The 21,947-nt window shown below is 34.1% G+C and overlaps 1 protein-coding gene across 9 annotated transcripts in view; it reads right to left on the bottom strand.

Annotated features, from left to right (window-relative positions):
* Positions 1-21,947, bottom strand: part of LOC115219411 (zinc finger MIZ domain-containing protein 1) — a 453,289-nt gene that overhangs the window by 163,573 nt on the left and 267,769 nt on the right. For all 9 annotated transcript variants that reach the window (XM_029789607.2, XM_029789592.2, XM_036507756.1 and 6 more), the window contains exon 6: positions 15,598-15,703. In XM_029789607.2, coding sequence (XP_029645467.1) covers positions 15,598-15,703 — 106 coding nt within the window. The remainder of the gene's footprint in view (positions 1-15,597; positions 15,704-21,947) is intronic.

A 21,947-nucleotide genomic window follows, 5' to 3' on the forward strand; every position in this document is an offset into this window, starting at 1 on the left:
AAAAAGTTACATATACCAACATAGAATAAGGTTATAGATTCAGGCAAACAGTGCCTGAATAGGATGAAATAAAAGTGATGAAAAGAGGTTAATTAATGATGCACATAATCATGTTAGCATGTGTGGAATGAAATCAAAGAGTTCTGAAGAATTTGGATCCATTATGAGAAAAGACAAAAAGAAGCAGTCAGAATAGTAAATTTAAAGGCAGATATAGATTTACCAATTAAACTTGTAAATTTTTAATTAATATGGTAATATTTCAAGATAATAGAGATGTGAAAGACATCTTTATCTAACTCCCACCCCATAACATTGACATGGGTGATCTTCTTGCTCCCCCCCACCCCAACACAGGCCAGTCTGTTTACATCTCTTTTATGAGTATCAAAATGGTTGTTTGGCTAGCCTCTTAAAAATTGTAGCCAAATCCCCTTCAAAGGAAAAAAGAAAGAACATAGACAGTGGTTTTGGGTTCCCTGCATATAGTAAAAAAAATGGCATGGTCACACATGGAATATCTTTGATCATCAGTTTGCTTAATCTTGGTTAAGCTGGGGTTAAAAACAACAGCATCTTTAAGAAATATCCCAACATTAGACACTAAGCACATATCCACAATCTTCTCACAAGATAGCACCTCCATAAGGTTGCTCAGTAGAATGATGTATCTAAAGAATTCTGAAGAAAGTCAATAGTAAAAAGACTTAAGATCCAGATGGGATTTCAGCAAAAAGTAGTTTGGAAGGTTAACTACACACACAATTCCCTTCAACTATTATTTTTCCCATTTAGAATAAATTAAGACTAATCTCTCCCAATGACTGCTTCTCCAAAGTTGTCAAACAATTTATCTTCTCTTGAATCACAAATGAATAAAAAGTAAGACTGTTTGCAACTAACATAGTTATAGGTAGGAATATTTTATTTGCTATTAACTAATTGTTTTAACTGAAGTACTAAGCAAACATTCAAAGAAACTTGTCAGCTGAAATCTTGTAGTAATATTGAATTTCTCAAAAGCCCTTATTAACATTACCAAATTACAACCTTATTGTTTGTTTACAATCTCATGTATATCACTCAGTTCTTATACTCTCAATATGTAACAGCATATAAGGGTAATATATCTGTGGAAACACTTGTTAAAGGGAGGTGTCCTACAAAGTGTGCAACTCAGACGGCTGATATGTCTGTGGTCCTCCTCAATGATGCCTTCATGTGTGAAAAAAAAATGGACTTTGAAACCACTTGTTTTAAAATATGTTGGTGATATGACCTTGTTGAAAACAGTGTACACAAACAGTCTTATCAAGATATGTAAGGTCATTTAAATTTGTTACAATCTTGAGCTCATTCAAACAGAATGGCCCTGATATTAAATTCCACCCCCAAAAAAGAAAAAGAAAATAAAGGGAGAAAAACATTAACCTGTAACTTTAAAAATTCTCCCTAAAGTAAAAGCATCAACTAAATTTATCAGCTGAAAATGGTGGGTGTAGTTTTCTCCAAAAATTTCAAGTGGGATAAACATGAATGCAAATTTAACAGTAAAAATGATTTATCCTGAAAATCCTGAAGAAATTTAATCTTTCTGTTAATGAACAAGTAATTATTTACATAGGCTTAGAACAATATTAGAATATGTTATTTCAGTCTTCAATTCGGGTCTGAGATATAAAACAACTCAGAGAATAAGAAGGGGTAAGTTCCCCTCCCCCACTCTCTCACACGCACACACAGCAAAATAATTTGTTTGTACTGAGAACAATCCTGAAACATTCTTTAACTGCTGACTTGTTTTCAGGTAGTAAAACAACAGGAACAAGCCAGACTTTAATTTGGGAATCTCACATGCAGTTATGAGGCCCATGTAGATGTGACAAGCAACTTTCTTAGCTCCCTTGTAAAAGATAAAATACATACTAATAGTATTTAGTGCATATAAAATAACGTCAGTTAGGAGGAAAATTAAATGACAGCACTTGACTGAAAGTGCAGACAAACCATGTGGTGCCTCTATGAAGCTTTTCAAATATTTCTCTCCCAATATTTTCAGGAGCAGAATCCAATCAATCACCCTCATTCCTCAAAAGCTATTAACTAAATGCATTTGTTTATTCCAATTCAAAGTAGATAAAAAAGGTGCAGGCATGACTGTATTGTAAGAAGTTTGCATCCAAACCACATGGTTCTATGTTCAGTCCCACTGTGTGGTACCTTGGACAAGTGCCTTCTACTATAGCCCTGAACCAACCAAAGATTAGTGAGTGTCTTTAACCCTTTTGTTACTGTATATATTTTGAGATGTTCTGTGTTTCTTTTAACTATTTTAAATATAACAAAGAATTTAGTAAAATAGCTTAGTTATCATTAAGCTTGTGTTAGGAACATAAATTGTGACTAAGGTTTGGGAGGAATATTTTAATTTTAAACTTAAGAAAACAAGACATTTGTACTACAGAGCCAGAGCCGGTTTTGGGCAGGTTGGTAACGAAAGGGTTAATAGACGGAAATTGAAAGGAGCTTCTCTGTCTGTCTGTCTGTCTCTCTCTCTCTCTCTCTCTCCCCCTCTTGATTTATTTATATCCCTGTAACACATCAGCTTAACATTAGAAACTGATAGAATAAGTACTAGGCTTATAAATAAAATAAGTACCGGAGCTGATTCATTGGGTGTTGTCCAATGAATGAAACAAGTAAAAGGAGAAAGGGAAAAACGAGGACAAAAGAATGACATATGTATGTGTGTTCATACGTATAAACACACATGTATGTATGTACGTATACATGTATATTGTGATAAGTTGGCTCTTTATTTAATGTGTTTTTGGGATAGTGGAGGATATTTTACTGAGTTTTCCTTTTTTTACCAAATGATTTGTTACTTCTAATATATGTCTTCCTGATACAAATTCTTTAGAGTTAGACAACAAAGAAAAGATCAGATTTCAAAAAGAAGTTTCCCACTTATTTAAGCTCAATCTCACAATAGGACTTTCATAAATTAAATTACATTTTCTCCTCACCTGCTTTAGTTATTGTGTTTATAATAGTCATTTTTTTCTGCTCTATTAATTCAGGAGGTACTAAAACTAGTAACAACAGTTATATTTCATATAATTGTCGCCAAACTACTTCTCATTTCCTTCTCTCACATTTTTTTTTTTTATTCTTATTCTTTTGCTTGAGACTGCAATCATGAATGGGAAAATGTTATGTGGTCGTTTGCACTGAGAATACATACACTACAGTAAAAATAAATATTCTAAATCCAACATTAAGTATTTCTCAATGAGGATTTATTTTTAATAACCAACTCTTAACTCATGCACATAAATCAGCCTGCAGTCACTAGAATTAAAAATCTGACAACCAAGAAATGTGTGTCTGTTGATTTGAACAGATTTAAGCACTTTTATTATAATTTTAACAAATTCCTCGTTGATTAAAGACTATTGGCCTATTTTCATTGGAGTTAATGAATATTTGAATCAACCTTATGACATCGTAATATGATCACAATCTCAACCGTAGCGTTTGTATATAGTTCGCAATTCTTCCATTAGTGAGTTTAACAAGTTGTTGTTTGACCCATATCAGCCCTGGTAGTGCAAACTATTGATAAAGCATTAGGATGTGATTTGAGAGAATGTGACTTTTATATCTGGCAGGTTGAGCGGCCAAATAGATACTCCCTCAGTGGCTGAGTGAGTGAGCAAGTTAGTTAGTTGGTTTAGCAGCAGCAAACATATAACATTGTATTTCCTGTATGCAGAAAATACTGTGGAATATATCTTAATAACACAAGCAGTGAAATAAAGGCAAATAACCATATCATCATCATCGTTTAACGTCCGTTCTCCATGCTAGCATGGGTTGGACGGTTCGACCGGGGTTCTGGGAAGCCAGAAGGCTGCACCAGGCTCCAGTCTAATCTGGCAATGTCTCTACAGAAGGGCATCCAGCTGTAGAAACATTGCCAGATTAGACTGGAGCCTGGTGCAGCCTTCTGGCTTCCCAGAACCCCGGTCGAACCGTCCAACCCATGCTAGCATGGAGAACGGACGTTAAACGATGATGATGATGATGATGATATCATTATTAGAGATTATAGAGGACAACTTGTGATACAACTGAAACCACATACATTTTTATTTAGGCATAAAACACCTTACAACTCTTAACAAAGTGGTGCTGGTTTGACAAGTATAGCTTCAACAAAAACTTTACAGGAAATAGAAGGCAGCATACATGAATTAATAAATTTAAATTACATAAGGTTACACTGTGAGACAGGATAAGTATATGCCGAAGTTATAACTCCATGTTTTGTGGTGTCATCAGTAATTTTTATCAGGGTCTATTCTCTGTACAACAACAAAAATAATTAATTTAAAAAAAAGCCAAATACAATCAAACCTTTCCAAATTTCTAATGCAGAATTTCAAAACTGTACTCTTTATTTGCTCAAACAATTTTTGTTAGCCATCACTGCTGCTGTGGAGGTGCAATGGCCCAGTGGTTAGGGCAGCGGACTCACGGTCGGAAGATTGTGATTTCGATTCCCAGACAAGGCGTTGTGTGTGTTTATTGAGCGAAAACACCTAAAAGCTCCACGAGGCTCCGGTAGGGGGTGGTGGCGACCCCTGTTGTACTCTTTCGCCAAAACTTTCTCTCACTCTCTCTTCCTGTTTCTTGAGTAATGCTGCAATGGACTGGCATCCCATCCAGCTGGGGGGGAACACATATGCCACAGAAACCGGGAAATCAGGCCCATGAGCCTGGCTAGGCTTGAAAAGGGCGACGTTTATCATTTTATCACTGCTACTAATCAATTTCCATTTGCTACTGATATATTTGGTGTTTTTGAACATCTTACATCTATAAGAGATCCTGTCAATTTAAGTATGATACACAGATTATTGTTTCTCTAGCATTTTAATGATACACATGTTTGCATGTTGACAATAAAGAAAATACAGTTTAAATTTTACTCGAGTGGAGCCTCATAGCCATTCAAAGTTTAAAAAATCCTATTATATATTTTTTAATTATATATTATTAAGAACTGTTTTAAAAGATTGTTAAAATATTTTGTTTATTGTAGATAAACTTTTTACAACAAAATTTTATACGGACTCCCCAAAGGTCATATGGACCCCTGTTGAGAACCACTGTCCTAGATTATGAAATCACCGAAAGATATATTTTTGCCTCCTGGACAATTCCATGTTTTGACACAAACAGTTATATCTATTTTCTATTTTTTCTTTTTTTTGTAGACGAACACCGTAGAGAAAAGAAGAAAAAAACCGATAGAAAGAAATACTATTAAAATAAATACATACTTATATTTATATAAACACATGCATACATACACTTTACCACACACCAACCCACATACATATTTGTTCGTTTGTTCATTGAGTGCACAGGACTTGAAAGCCCACCTGCATTCTCTTGTGTCAGCTGGTATACCAGCATTAAGAGCGATCAGTTGAAATACTCAGGCACTTGCTTAAGGACTTTGCAAATACATAAATAAATAAATAATAAATCTACACAATATATATTTATTCAGTTTCATATCTGTTTTCCTATGTTAGCATGGTTCGACAAATGTATTATTGAGGTAGTGCTTTATACCTGGATATTTTTCTCTGCTGCTAACCCTTACCTGTTTTCCGAGTAAGGGGTCTTTTATAACACACATCTTTGAAGGCAGAAAACCAGCAGACGATTTTTATTAGGAAAAGAGTCAAGAACATTACAGATTGTAGCTCGGTGATTTTTAGAGAAGCACAAATTTAAGCAAACATACATATACACAGATACATATATGCATGCACACACATCTATCCATCAACACACACACACACACACACACACACACACACCAGTCTTCTTTCAGCACCCCCTCTACCAAATGCTCATTCACATGCTTTGGTCACACTACAGCTGTAGTAGAAGACATTTGTCCAAGGTGCTACAGAATGGGGTGAAACCTGAAACTACATAGTTGGAAAGTGAAGTTCTTTAAGCTGTTAAGAGCAGGCTGTAGTACCATTTCTGTAAATCTCATTCACACTATCCTTTACATATAACTGATACATACATCAAGATGTCTTGAGTTTTGAAAATTAACCCAGTCTTAGTACATAGTAGCTGGGTTTTGTTTTTGTTTTTACTGGAGGGGTGCTTGTAATTTCTATTACATGATGTCAATAATGATTCTTATATTTTTATTCATAATATCTGTGGAGGTTGGTGGCTTAGAGGTTAGGGTATTCAATTCATGATCATACAGTCGTAAGTTCAATTTCTGATGACATGTTGTGTTCTTGAGCAAGACACTTTATTTCATGTTGCTCCAGTCCACTCAGTTAGCAGACAATGAGCTGCACTTGTAATTCAAAAGGCCAGCCTTGTCACATTCTGTGTCATGCTGAATCTCCCTCAGAACTACATTAAAGGTACACATGTCTGTGGAGTGCTCAGCCACTTACATGTTAATTTCATGAGCAGGCTGTTTAGTTGATTGAATCAACTGGAACACAGTGCTCCTTCCTACTCCTTCTCTGCATATTGAACATAGCCATTTCTCAAATGACAGAAAGGTCCCATCTTCTTTCTTGTAAACTAAAACTTTTGTCATTGCTAGGTTTTAGGCTTTGCATCCATATTTGCAATTTCTTTTTTAATTCTTCAATAGCCTCTATGCTGAGAACTTACTATTAGTATTCAAGAGTTCCTACGAAGGGCTGGTCTTAAATTTCTTCGTTGTGTCCTGAAGCCCTAACAAACAGGAAGGGTTGAATACTGTTTCTGATAGTTACTTTACTTGCATTCATTGCTAATCCTCATCTTGCTAACAGCTTGGTTCTTACAAACCATTTATCTACCCCTAATTTTCGTAGCAACACTAGACTACAGAGTATTATACCCTGTCAAAAGCCTCTATCAGGTCACTAAAGGCTTAGTATAGAAGCATATTCTTCTCTGTAGTTGACTCACTGGAAGAAAGCATCAGCGGTATCCTGTCCTGTTAAAAACCTATACTGCATCTCATCTAAGCTATAACACTTTCTATTACAAAAGAAATTTTCAAACCCTTACTCATCAATTTGTGCCTCTGTAATTGTTGTTCTTTCTGGAGCATCCTTTTTGTTGCTGTAGCAGTTGATGAACACACACACACTCTCTCTTTACTCTTTACTCTTTTACTTGTTTCAGTCATTTGACTGTGGCCATGCTGGAGCACCACCTTTAATCGAGCAACTCGACCCCAGGACTTATTCTTTTGTAAGACCAGTACTTATTCTATCGGTCTCTTTTGCCGAACCGCTAAGTAACGGGGACATAAACACACCAGCATCGGTTGTCAAGCAATGCTAGGGAGACAAACAAAGACACACAAACACACACACGCATATATATATATACAACGGGCTTCTTTCAGTTTCTGCCTACCAAATCCACTCACAAGGCTTTGGTTGGCCCGAGGCTATAGTAGAAGACACTTGCCCAAGGTGCCACGCAGTGGGACTGAACCCGGAACCATGTGGTTGGTAAACAAGCTACTTACCACACAGCCACTCTCTCTTTCACTCATGTTAAAGAGGGAGTCGTGGATAAAGCAATGAAATATATTATAATATAAATATCTATAAATTATTTATATTTATTCAAAACACTAAATAACTTCAAGAAATAAATATATCAAGTAGCCCTTGTACTTTGTAAAACAAATAACTTAAGATTTTTATTTACAAGCTTTCTATAAGGAGGTTAAAATAAGCCAAAATATTTTTCAACAGACTGAACACATTTGCTAACATATTTCCACCAGAGAACTATCAATCAAGCTAAGATTGTATATTCAATATAATGCTGAGCTGTCAAATGTTGCTAGAACCCAAAAGACAGCTGTGACATCAACACTATCCAATATTTGTGACTCATTGCAGCAGAGTATAAGCTACAGGAAAAGATCAATAGATTTATGTGTATAGCCAACTAGATGATTATGTTGGCAGAACAAACAAACGAAACATCAAAATTATATATTAGCCATACAAAATCTTTTAATAAAATATTTAACGTCATTAAACAAATTATCAAAATAAAAGAGTATTTTACTGAATATTACATAACAAAATGCTCCGGGAGAGAAGTGGGAGAGTTCAAGCTGTTTGAAAGAGAGAGAGAGACTTAATGCCCAGGTTTATAACATAATTAGGAATATATAGATCTGTCTGACAGTTACTGAATGTTCATGAGTTCCATATACATAGGATAGAACTAACATGTTATTGTGGGTATCCGCATGAGGTCAGAGAGCATGCTAAGTGAATCATTAATTTGATGAAATTTCTGATGTATGACCAAATTCCTCTGTATTGTGAAAATAGATAGGAATATAAATTACAGAAACCTGTAAGGTTACTAGGAGAATAGTAATGTCAATATTAAGATTGGTGGCAGCTATAATACAAAAAGACTGGTTGGGGGTAAACTCAATAGCAGGAAATATACTTTCACAATTTTTGGAATGTATTGAACAATTTTAGCACTATTACAGCACACACACGTACACATATTGATAGAGAATCTTCTACATGACAAAAAAGGAAATAAATTAGACAATAGTGAGAGTGTGTTTTGAAGCAGAAAATAAGTAACATATTAGCGGGTGCTTTTTTTCTCCACAGACATTGATATGCAGATGGTCGAAATGAACATCAGCTACAACAATCCTACCTAGCTCAGAGGGTTTGTAGAAGCCATAGACACTACCTTTCCTTCTTTGACTATCTTATATGTGTGTATGTGTGTATCATCATTTAACATCAGTTTTCCATGCTAGTATGGGTTGGACGGTTTGATCGGGGTCTGGTAAGCCATGGAGGCTGCACCAGGCTCTAGTCTGATTTGGCAGTGTTTCTACAGCTGGATGCCCTTCCTAACGCCAACCACTCCATGAGTGTAGTGGGTGTTTTTTACATGCCACCGGCACAGGGGCCAGAGCAAGCTGATATATATATATATATATATATATATATATATATATATATATTCTTTTACTTGTTTCAGTTATTTGATTGTGGCCATGCTGGAGCACTGCCTTGAAGGGTTTTAGTCAAACAAATCAACCCCAGGACTTATTCTTTTTAAGCCTAGTATTTATTCTTTCAGTCTCTTTTACTAAACCACTAAGTTACAGGGGACGTAAACACACCAGCACCAGTTACCAAGCAGTGATGGAGAGACAAACACAGACACAAAGACACATACACATAAATATATACATGCATACGTACACACACATACGACGGGCTTCTTTCAGTTTCTGTCAACCAAATCCAATCACAAGGCTTTGGTTAGCCTGAGACTAAAGTAGAAGATACTTGCCCAAGATGCCACATAGTGGGACCGAACCCAGAACCATGTGTTTAGGAAGCAAGCTTCTTACTACTGAGTCAGGCTTGCACATGAAGTGAGTTTGTTTAAAACAAAGTCACTTTGTAAACACTACTAACATCCTTGAGAAAGGTGTAAACATCACACAAAACTCATTCTCCTCTTTGATAAAAATATAGTAAATGGCCTGAGATCTATAGAGAAAAGGAATGAGTTTCTACATTTCATAACATGGTTCCTTAAATTCATAGTGGCATATGATAACAAATATAAAAATAATAATACTATTTGACTACTAATGTAACATTCTATGATGCAATAGTGATAATTATAAAACTTCTAATTATGATGAAGGTACAAAGCCCTAGGTTTATAGAAAAATATAATATTTATCTTTTCTAAAGAGTATTTGAAATCAATTGATATTCAAAACCAGCTCCCAGACTTGGTCTTGCCGGCATGACATTGAACAGTAAAATGTTCAACTTCAATTGTATTTCAGAATGATAAAACATCATAACATTTAATCAGCACCAACTCTTTCATTGTTTCAACAATTACATAAAACAATCCAATCAAAAATGACCAATTTTTAATATAAATCCAGCTCAAAGATTTCAATATACATTCACTGCAGATTGCCATTTTCTTTACACAGAACAAACCAATGCAGGTTACAAATCACAGAATATTTACTAATCTCAGAATGTATATTCCCAAGAGATAATTTTGTTCTGGGTGGCAATCATCTTTGGAAATGGTGACATAACAGACAATATCCTTTAAAAATACTTCATTGAATGAAATGTAGGCATCATATTAATCAGTCAATTTATGAATGAAATTGTAAATAATATAAGATAATGAGTTTAATTATTTCATTACTAAATCACTTTGATATATTAACAATTTGCTTCAATTTAGCTCTATTGTCATGCTTAATATTTACAAGGCCTTTTTTACTGGGACAACAGTAAATATAAGCATATTTTTGTATAACTTCTTTGCTGTTTTCTTCTAGTTTGAACGATAAATATTTATTATTAATGTTTAGGAAATTATGGGGGAAAAAAGATAAATACATAAAAATAAATAGTTTGATGCAGTAACTAGAATGTATTTACTGCTGTCTGTAATGACACAAAATATCTGATTTGTTCTGTTTCAGTTTTCTTTCATTGACTAAATATCCAGTAAACTAAGAGTATTAATTAGCTTATAGTCATCTAATGATATGTAAAACATTCCCCTGTAAGTTTCTGTTCCACCATCTCCTCGTTGCTTAATTAGCTTGACAGATCAATATTATCCTCTCTTGTTTGCCTGCCATTTCTGTTTTCCTCATCCTTCCTGCTAACTAACCTTGCTAGATCAACATCATACTCTATTATTGACAATGGTGATGTATTGGAAACCTCTTTATGTATGCATTCAGTTGTACACAATGCAGTCCAATACGAAAATAATTTTCACTTCATTCATTTCCTACATCCCTTAACTCTGCCTAATGTTTAATGTAGAAGTGAATAAATTCGTAGCTTTGTATATCATAGCAAGCATATCACACTGGCAACTCTGGACAAACGCTTAACCCTTTCTTTCTTCAGCTTAAATAGCTGGAAATTAAGAACTGAGGTATTTATGGCAGTACATCAGACTAGACAGGACAACTGATAAGTAATTCTGTCATTCGTTGTTTCCTGTTTAAGTTGATTTATATTTTAGTCTTCTTGAATTGAAACATACCGGGGGGGGGGGGGGGTAAATGGTTTTAAAAAATGTAGATCAATATACACAAGTGTACTGATTTATAACATTTTAAAGCATAGTATCTCTAAATCTATATAAACATTCCACCAGGATTAAATGGCTTCTTTTCTACCTTGCATCAATCCTATTGAGACCAACCCATCTGAAACTACCCTTAGTTCTATCATACAAACTCCCCTTAGTTCTATCATACAAATTCCCTGTTTTAAAATGAGCCTTACTTAAAACTTAAAGCATAGTACATCTAAATCTATATAAACATTCCACCAGGATAAATGGCTTCTTTTCTACCTTGCATCAATCCTATTGAGACCAACCCATCTGAAACTACTCTTAGTTTTATGATAAAAACTCCCTGTTTTAAAATGAGCCTTACCTAAAACTATCTACAAAAAAAAATTCATGCCAATTTATGTTCCAAACACTGGTTTAATACCGAGAATGTTGTTTATTTTAATAAATACTTTGTTACTTTCAAAATTAATTGAAACAAAGACTATATGTCAACAGAAAAATGAAAACAAAAGAGTTAACTGATTGTCATCATTCTAGTATCATCAAAAACAGCAGAGTTATAGAAATCGCATTTTTAAATCCTGTGCACTACAGGGAAAGCATGAGCCATAGGTTGTTTGTTAGGCCACAGAAATAAAAAGAGATTAAACTAGATTAATAAAATACGATTGAAGTACATGAACCATCCATACATATTCAGTTGCACACAATACAAGCAAAGCATTTATGCAGGATTATATTAGAAAAAATAATAAAAACCATGGTAATTTCGAAACAAGTTAACATAATGATAACCTTTTGTTAAATAGGATTTTAATTGTTTTCAATTCATTTTCTAATATCTTTTTTCTTGTTTGTTCAAAACATACAAATCAAACAAATGATAGATCTGTTTTCATTTTTAACCATTTTTAACCACTCATGTAATTTTTCTCCAGCATGTTAACAAGCAAATTAGACACTATTCAAAAGTAGATACAAAACAGCTGATGAAGTATTAGACTCTCTGCTCATAGGTTTTTAATTCCATTTCAGATGTTTTATCACATTTCTAGGCAGAATACTACATTCTATACTGCCTCAGTTCATTTCATTGTTGAGTATAGGTATGATATCATTTGGAACTGTTACTTGTACTAGATGGGCATCCTATCCAATGGGAGATTTATCTTGTCAGTTTTATGCAATTAAACTGAAGCTAAGCATTTATCCTTGAAAGTTCATTGGGATTTATCTTTTTATTTTTTTACTTGTTTCAGTCCTTGGACTGTAGCCATGCTGGGTGGGGCATGGCCTTCAACGGTTTAATCAAGCAAATCAATCCCATTTCTTGTTCTATCAGTCTATTTTGGGAAACCACTAAGTTAAGGGAACATAAACAAACTAACACCAGTTGTCAAGCAGTGGTTGGGGGAACACACAAATAAATACACCTGCATATATGCAGTGGTGGTGGACAAACACAAAGATGCACACAAACACATATATATATGTATATGTACACGTGTGTGCATGCATGCGTGCTTATGCATGCACGCAGTGGAGGTTTGCCCAGAACTATGTGGTTGGTTAGCAAGCTTCTTACCACACAGTCACTTCTGCACGTATATATGATGTTTCGTTCTGAAAATCCTCTTTCTGTGAAATTTTCTTTCTCACTATCTTATATTTGCACTAAATACTAACCTCCAAAATTTCAAAATCTGTATGAACTGCCCTCATTCTCTCATACATCTTCCCAAATTTTACAGCCTGAAAAGGCCATTGCTAGGGTTTAAGGGACAATAAATACCCTTATAGTTCAAATATAGCAACATTACCAACAACAAAATGTTAAGTATCTTTTTCTTGAAGTTCAAGTAGAAATTTTGTTTCAACCAATTTATGGTTTACAGATTTCATTATGATACAGTAAATTAATAATCTGTAGAACAAGAAAAGCAAGTTTACAATCAGGAAACAGCTACATTTCAATTTACTGAGCATGAGTAAATTATATATAAAAAACTACTAAATGTGTGTGTGTTTGTGCATGTGTATTTGTTTTGCTGAATAAAAAAAAAATGACATCATAGTGCTTTAACCCTGAGTTATTATCTACATTAAAACATTCAAACACTAGATATTTTATTCTAAGATACAGATGAAATTCAAAGTAAAAAAAACAAAAAAGAGTGCTAGAGGAAATATCTCTCACAGAATTAATTTGCATATTTACAAAAAACAAAAAAAAAAACGTATTTTCTTTACTGATGTTTCTGAAGATTGTGCATCTTCAGCCTATCAGCCTGACCAACCAAGTGAAACTACAGTATTTTACACTGTCAACAATCTCTTGTTTATTTTTGTTTACACTGTCCTTATTCATATCATAAATGCTCAAAGACACTCTTTGAAGTGCTCTTCGCATCATACATGTCTGCATAATGAAAGTTACTTAAATCACAAACGCTGTATCATTAAATTCAGAAACTGAAAATCTCTTGACACAGCATCTTAAAACATTTTAATATGGGCAAACTCTAGCACAAGATAATTTTACATAATTTTCTATATTTACTTTGAAATTGTTCTTATTTAATATGATTCCAAAAAATTACAAAATATTTTTCGCTGACAGTTTGTATACAATTTAATATATATAAAATATATACAACACAGCATAACATCTGAATCCTCCAAATAACTTTAAATTGAAAATTTTCAAGAATATCATATAACATTCGACCCTAGCGTTATCACAAATTTTACATAAAATAACGAACTAATCATAAATATGGTGCAACATAACATGCTAAATACTTAAACACCCATTCTTCTCTTACACATAAGGAGAAATATTGAGGGAAAAAGAGAAAAAATAGAAAAAGATAAAGAAATGTCTTACATAGCAAACATACAGGACTGCTTCTACTTCTGATAAAATCTCATGATATTCTTACTTATTGAATTAGAGCTATATTCAAAACTTAATTTCCACAAATATAAGCAATGATCTTTAACACATTGTATTCAAAACATTGATATGACATGAGGGGATGGCTGCGAGATAAAATATCAAATTTAAGTTCACTGGAATTGAAAGGTTATCCGGAAGCATATAGAATAAATAAAAACCAACAAAAGCAGTCAATACCATGCATGATGGAGATTTGTTTTCATGTGCGTTGTTGAAGCAAGCACAATTACACTCTATTCATCCAGGTAGATATTAAGCCTCCATAAGAATGAATAAATGTATGTATACACAAATCTAGTTCTATATATACATATATACGTACATACACACATGTACATATATTACAACACACATGTATACAAGCATGTTTTTATATATTTATACACACACACAAGTATGTATATAAACATATATATATATATACATACATATATACACACATACGTATATATACATATTTATATATATATACATGGCTTTCTTCAATGTTATTCCAGTTCTCTGATGAAGCAAATTACCAAAGCAGATGAGTATTCCAGAGATACTTGTACTCTTAAGGTGATCCTTAATCTGAATAAGTGTGGCACAGCATGTGGCAAGGCTGAACCCTTTTGGATTACAGGTAAAGTCCATATGGCAAGCTTCCAGAGTTGCCATCCACCTAATTTCATTCACAAGGTTTAGGCTGACTTGGGGCAATGGTGACAGACACTTGCCTAAGATGCCACTGAATGGAATGAAACCTGGAATCTCGTGACTGCAAAAAGTGCATTTTAATCATTTCGTCACGCACACACACACATGTGCATATATGTAATATAAACACAGCAAACATCAATACACATGCATACTCACAAACATACAGATGCATGATATGCACATGCATGTTGAGTAGGAATGGTGTAATTTCACAATGATAGAAAGAGATGACACAAGGGCAGCTCTGACTTAAAAAAAGGAAAGAAAACCGAAAACTATGTTGATCAGAAAGAACTCCAGAGTTATTTACAAGTTCAAAACCTCCTTGCTTTATTATACATTTTTTTTTTGTACTAAGTTAATGAAGCTTCAAATCAATAACAGGCAACGGCATATTTTGTTGAAAGATAATGAGTTACAACTTCCATCAGATATAGACAATTAGATATTAGCCTTCCTGTATTAATCATGCTAATATTTTATTTATGTTTGTCTCCGTGTCTTAATTTCTCTAATATTTGCTTTCAATTATTAAGGCTGTCAATAGATTTTGACAAAAACAAATTTAATCAAATAAGACCTCTTCAAAACAAATAATTTCAATAAATGAAATTGAATTTTTACAGAATTTTTTTTTTCTTTTTCCTTTTTTTAATTTTTTTTTTTTTAAATTCAAATTTCTTTCTTGAAAAAGAATTATTGATTAAAATTTAAATAGAAATTTTACTCACCAGCAGATTTTGGGGTAAATTTGTCTCGATGTGCAGCACAAACTGCTAGCAGTCTATAGCCCAGCTCCAGGTCGTAGCCAGGTCGTGGAGCAACACGGCTAACAACCTAAACAAATGAGAAAAAAAGAAAGAAAAAAAACTTGATTAAATCAAAGCATTTTTACGAATTTACTAAATTTACATTACTATTAGGGAAATAAAGCAGTTTTAGAACATGATAAAATTTACACACACATGCATGTATGTGCAGCAGACAGCCAGATATACTAGGGATGCTGAAAAGTTCCTAGTTTTAAAGGTATCACAACGCAAAAGGCCTGGTTGGAGGCCCAACCTTTGAAGTTCTTTTACAGGGCTTAGAAAAACTGAAAGACCACTACAATAGATGTGTGAATCTAAGAGGGGAATATGTTGAGTAAAATCATAATTAATTGATCCTCTTGTATTTTCTTTTACCCAAAGCCAGGAACTTTTCAGTACCACTACATATATGTTTGTTCATTTAAAACCTGTTTTCATGCTGGTTTATATTAACTGGATGGGAAGCACTCCGTTGGTTACGACGATGAGGGTTCCGGTTGATCCGAATCAACGGAACAGCCTGCTCGTGAAATTAACGTGTAAGTGGCTGAGCACTCCACAGACACGTGCACCCTTAACGTAGTTCTCGGGGATATTCAGCGTGACACAGAGAGTGACAAGGCCGGCCCCTTGAAATACAGGTACAACAGAAACAGGAAGTAAGAGTGAGAGAAAGTTGTGGTGAAAGAGTACAGCAGGGATCACCACCATCCCCTGCCGGAGCCCCGTGGAGCTTTTAGGTGTTTTCGCTCAATAAACACTCACAACGCCCGGTCTGGGAATCAAAACCGCGATCCTATGACCGAGAGTCCACTGCCCTAACCACTGGGCCATTGCGCCTCCATTAACTGGACACTTATTCAAGGAATTGATTTACACCTGGATACCATCCTTGTTGCTAACCCATGACTATTTTCCAAAGTAAAGGGTTTTTTTTTTTATTACTCCAGTGTTCAGATGTGCAGTGTTGCAGAATATACTGTCCACAGAGAATGTAAACACAACATCTTTATTTTTAATTCAGCTGTTCTTATGCAAAGACACAGAAATATTAACATTCATGCATGCATGTGTGCACACAAAATAATTTCCCATTGCATGGGAAATTGTTAAAAAATCTTCATCTTCTAAAAGTAGCTCAGTTGTGAAAAGACTTGCACTGAAATATCTATTTAGGCTTCCAGAAAAATTTAGATAAAGTTAAGAGGCCCACACAAAATCACAGCACCAAGGTAAAGGTGAAGACTCCCTTCGGTCATGAACAACCATGAGATCACAGCTAGAATGTTACTGTCCGAGGCACAAGTCCTGGCAGTCGCTCATGCATACATACCAGCCTCCCCTCTCTATGCTATTGATGTTATCCAAGGGAAAGGCAAAAGCCGATACCGCTTGGCACCAGTGGTGTTGCAACTCATTTCTACAGGTGAGTGAACTGGAGCAATGTGAAATGAAGTGTCTTGCTCAAGAACACAACACACAACACAGTCCAGGAACCCAACTCTGCCTCATGATTGTAGACCCAATGCTCTAACCACTGAGCCATGCACCTTCATATGTAATATATCAACTCTGGAGTGCCCTATTTTCTCTGTAAATTATAGGTAATATAAAATGTGACCTAATAACAAGTTAAAGAATACCATGCATATAAACAACTATAAGGTGGGGGGATGGAATTTCTTTTTTATTTTGGTTAACTGAAATAAATAAAGTGTTGAGCTGTGCTTAGAATTTGAACCAACAACTTTTAGGCTAGTAGTTTTAGCCATTCAACTTCCAAAACATTTCCCCAAAACAGCAGTTTACTTTAACAAGTCAATCTCCACATATCTTAATAATTGTCACTACACTTATTTAGACTGAAAGTTAAAAATAAACAGAAAACTTTATGTGACTTGGTTAAATATTTTGTCATTTTTATAAACATTCGTCTTGTTAGAATATCAACATGTCCATCTTTCAATCTTCTATCACTACTACTGACTTAAGTTTACAAGTATCACTAACACTCATTTTAAAAGATGATATTTGTTTGCTGTTTTAGGGTTTTTTTTTTTTGTAGGGGGTGGGTTAAACAAATAGAAAGCATAGAGGCTTTCGATCTTTTCGGTTTGAATGGCAGTTTTTTCTAGCGGTGCCATATGAAATTGTCACCCATAATTATGACCCTAGAATTGATCTATTGCATTTCAATCTCTTTTAGGGTTGGAGTTAGGGTTAGTTAGGGTTAATTAGAGTTAGGGTCAGGGTTAGGGTTAGGGGTGGGGGAAGGGTATCTTTTTTTCTTCACAAATGTAAATAAACCCAATCTGTTTCTTAAACGAGGGACAAATTCATACGGCACAAAATATTTTTTGCCTCAATAGATGTCAGTAATTGGTTGAAATTGCAGAAATTGAAGAAAAAAAACAACAAATATCTTACAAACTATAGAATTTTCTCAATAAAGCCAACAGAAAAAGATGTTTTATAAACACATTCTACCAGTATACGAAGTTTAAAAGTGTTTAGTTACATAGAAATTATGTTAAAAACTGCCGTTCAAACCGAAAAGATCCAGGGTTTTTTTTATTGGGGGTGGGTTAAACAAATAGAAAGCATAGAAGCTTTTATTTCAGCTTTTTCACTAAAGTATCTAACTTTATTCCACTTCCTTAATATATGGTAGAGTGGCTTAAGTAAATTAACATCAACTGAAAATATTAAATTAACGTTTTCTGTTATAAATTGTAACATTAAATATATAGCATTTAAGAATTAATTCTTGTTACTTTTGTTGAATAAGAATTAATTTCAAATACCTGTCTCTAACCAACAATGATAGGAGAATTAGAGAGGAACATTACATTAATACTGAAATTCTCTTTAGAACAAGACTTGACAAGTTTCAACTATGGTGTTAGTTTCCAGAGTTAATTATCATAACTATAGCAGGTAGGTAGGCCTGTAGGCAGCTTAGAATATCAAAGTAAACAGTTTAACAGGAAGAAAAAAGAAAGTAACAAAGTTTGTTTTGGTAGCAGTAGTGGTAGAGAGATAATGAGTGACCACAGAAATAGCTTTTGTTCTAAGGTCACCTTCCTATTTTGTCACTGACTTAATTTAGTGAACACACTTTTGGTGGATCTAGAACAGTAAAATGACTTGCAAAAACAGAAAAAAGGAAAAGGAAGAAGAAAAAATTACAAAACAAAAGACAAGCTACAACTAATGTTAATAATCTTAAATTAATGATACAAAAATAAATCCCACACTGATAATGTACTTTCCATTCTTATTATTCTTTATGGATATTATGCATATAGGTAAATATATAGACACACACACATGGATATACTAAATTAAAAAAGTTAAGTTTGTTATAAAATATTTCACCAGTGAAACAAGAAACAAGAAGGACTTGTTGAAGGACTTCAATCTTTTGTTTGCTTTGGCTTGAAGTTTTCAAAAGAAAAAAATTAACAGGCTTTTTATTGCACTTGAAAACCATGTGAATATTAATATAAAAGTAATAAACATGTGATTTATCTGAAAGATTTTATCATGTAACTGCTTAAATAAAGCTATTTCAGAATCATTTGTTTTTTTTGGGGGGGGGGGGTTTGTGCTATTCAACATAATAACAACTATGACAATGTTTAATTAGTAAAGTGCTTTTATTCAATTAGAACAGAAATCTTTATCATAGTAGTCTGTGAAATAATAAATTAGATATGCTTAGTATATTCCCAAACAAAAGCCTTTTTGATATCCTGACAAATTACCATGACTTAAAACAGGATCATCAGTTATCTTGAATGCTTAACAGTGTATAAAAACATATCAATTAAAATGTTTAATTTGAAGGGCTATAACATCAGCTAGCATAAAAATAAAATAAGAATACAAGCAAATAATTTAATAGTGAATAAAATATTGTGTCCATTATAATAAACTTAATTGAAGGTTAAATTACATTTAATGTCGCAATGCATAAGTATAAACCACAGGAACTGAAAAAACATCTTAAACTTAGAGTATATAAATGGATAGTCAATTCTGTATAAAGAAAGTATAACCCTTTAACATTTAAAATGACCATATCCAGCCTCTCATACCAACCTGAAAATGTCATTCAGAAAATAAACAATCACAGCATTGAAATCTCAAACCTTTGAGATAATGCATTATTCATTCAAAATGATAAAATGATGTGAATATATAAGCATTACATTTGACAGACTAATCTAAATGCTAAAGGGATAAACAAAGTTTGGACAAATTGATATAATTTAAGTCTGAAAATAGATACAAAGTAAATAATACAGGAGAGCAAACATCCTTTGTAGGGTAACAACAACAGCAAAACAAGAGTCAAAGGATAAAGACAAGTCATAACTTTTAACATTTTTTTTCAAGAATAGCAAACAAATATTAAGACTGATAAAAGGTTGTTTTGAAATTTTAAGTTTTTGCTTGAGTTTAAAACTTTCTATGCTGTTTCAAGGGTGACTGGAAATGTTTAGAAAGTCATCGTTGATGAATCACTCAAAATTGAAAAACAAATTCCCACTGGCAGTTACAGGTATGAGTTTTATGTGCGATGGTTACATTATTCATCAATAACAGACCCTCAATCTTAAACAAAACTTAAACCAAATAGAAAAATTAAGATCTTATAGCAATCTGAACTATAGACAAGTAAGATCCTCAATCTTAAACAAAACTTCAACCAAATAAAAAAATTAAGATCTTATAGCGATCTGATTTGTAGACAAGTATTAGAGCAGCACCTTATTGCCTTCTCCACTGGAGGAGTTGAAATCAACAATGTAAGTTAAATAAAACACTTGTTAGTGTTACATTAACAGTTCTGTTACTCCAGGTTTATGCTTGTTTGCAGTATCTATTTACAACTGGGAGAGCTGAGTTAGGGAGCATTTAAGTGTTTTTGCTCAAGCCAATATTTCAACCAGTCAATTCTGCCAACTGAACCAGCTAACATTTGTTACAGAATAATCGAAATTTAAAGTTAGTGTAGCAATAAATGGTCTGGAACAAGGAAATGTGGATAGACAGATGGATTCTTTGGCATACCTGTTATATTTAACCAATGACTGTAACAAAGAATGTGTTTTTAAGGTGTGGAGCAGTAATACACACACACACTCTCTCTCTCACTCTCTCTCCTCCTCTCTCTCATTCTCTCTCTTCTCCTCTTTCTCCCCTCCTCCTCTCTCTCTCGTCATAAATCTGCTGAAGGATAATGTTAAAGATTAAGTGACTGAACTATGTAAACAGAGGTAAAATAAATCAAGTGCAAACAGAAGATCTTCATATATGAAGCATTGGTGATACAAGTAAAAGTTCAAGAACCTAAATCACTAATATATTGAACCTCTACATACCCTAACATTGCAGCAAATAAACAAACAGGGCAAGTAAAGTTCCAGAGATCCATGGACGAGTTCTCTCCAGCAGTCTTTGCCCCTCATCATTGCTGTCATGTCCTGTGTCTCCCAGAGGCCAGTGTCTGTCCTTAGGGCATCAACATATGTCATCCTCAGTCTCCCTCTTCTAGTGTGTCCGTGTAGGGGCTCCCACAGGAGCACTGAGTGTAGTATCAACTCTGAATGACGGTGAGCATGTCCAGCTAACCTCAGTCTCCTGTTATTTTTGAGCTGTCTATTGGGAGGTTCTTGTACAGCTCTGAGTTCTTCATCCTCAATGTACACTGATTAATGTTCAGAGCCATCCTCAGTATTCTCAGTCAGCGCCCATCCACCATCTGAGTGAGTTTCTTGGTCAGTGTCCACATCTCAGATCCATACAACAACACAGGCTCCATTACAGCAACGAAGAGATGGGTCTTCAGGTCTTTATGAAGGTCCAACTTCCATACAGATCTCAAACTGTAGCATCCCACCCAAGCTTTGCTCTTCCTCTCAACTATATTACCCTCTGTGTTCCCAATCTTTGCCCCCAGATACAGAAAGTCCTCAACCAACTCCAGTGGCTTCCTGCCTACATTCATAATCATCTCTGGCTTCTTAATATTCTCTACCAGATACTCTGTCTTAATTTCATTCATATATATATATATATATATATATATATATATATATTTATATATATATATATCGTTAGCCACTACACACATTTTTTTCTCTCCTTGTTTTTTCTGTGTCCCTTTCTGTAGAAGAGCATAGGCTCGAAACGTAAAAGATTTTTTCAATTCCTGAGTGTTATACTAATACATCTGTTTGTTTTGTACACCACCTGTCTTC

This window comes from Octopus sinensis, linkage group LG1, assembly GCF_006345805.1.
Source record: "Octopus sinensis linkage group LG1, ASM634580v1, whole genome shotgun sequence".
Taxonomy (NCBI): domain Eukaryota; kingdom Metazoa; phylum Mollusca; class Cephalopoda; order Octopoda; family Octopodidae; genus Octopus; species Octopus sinensis.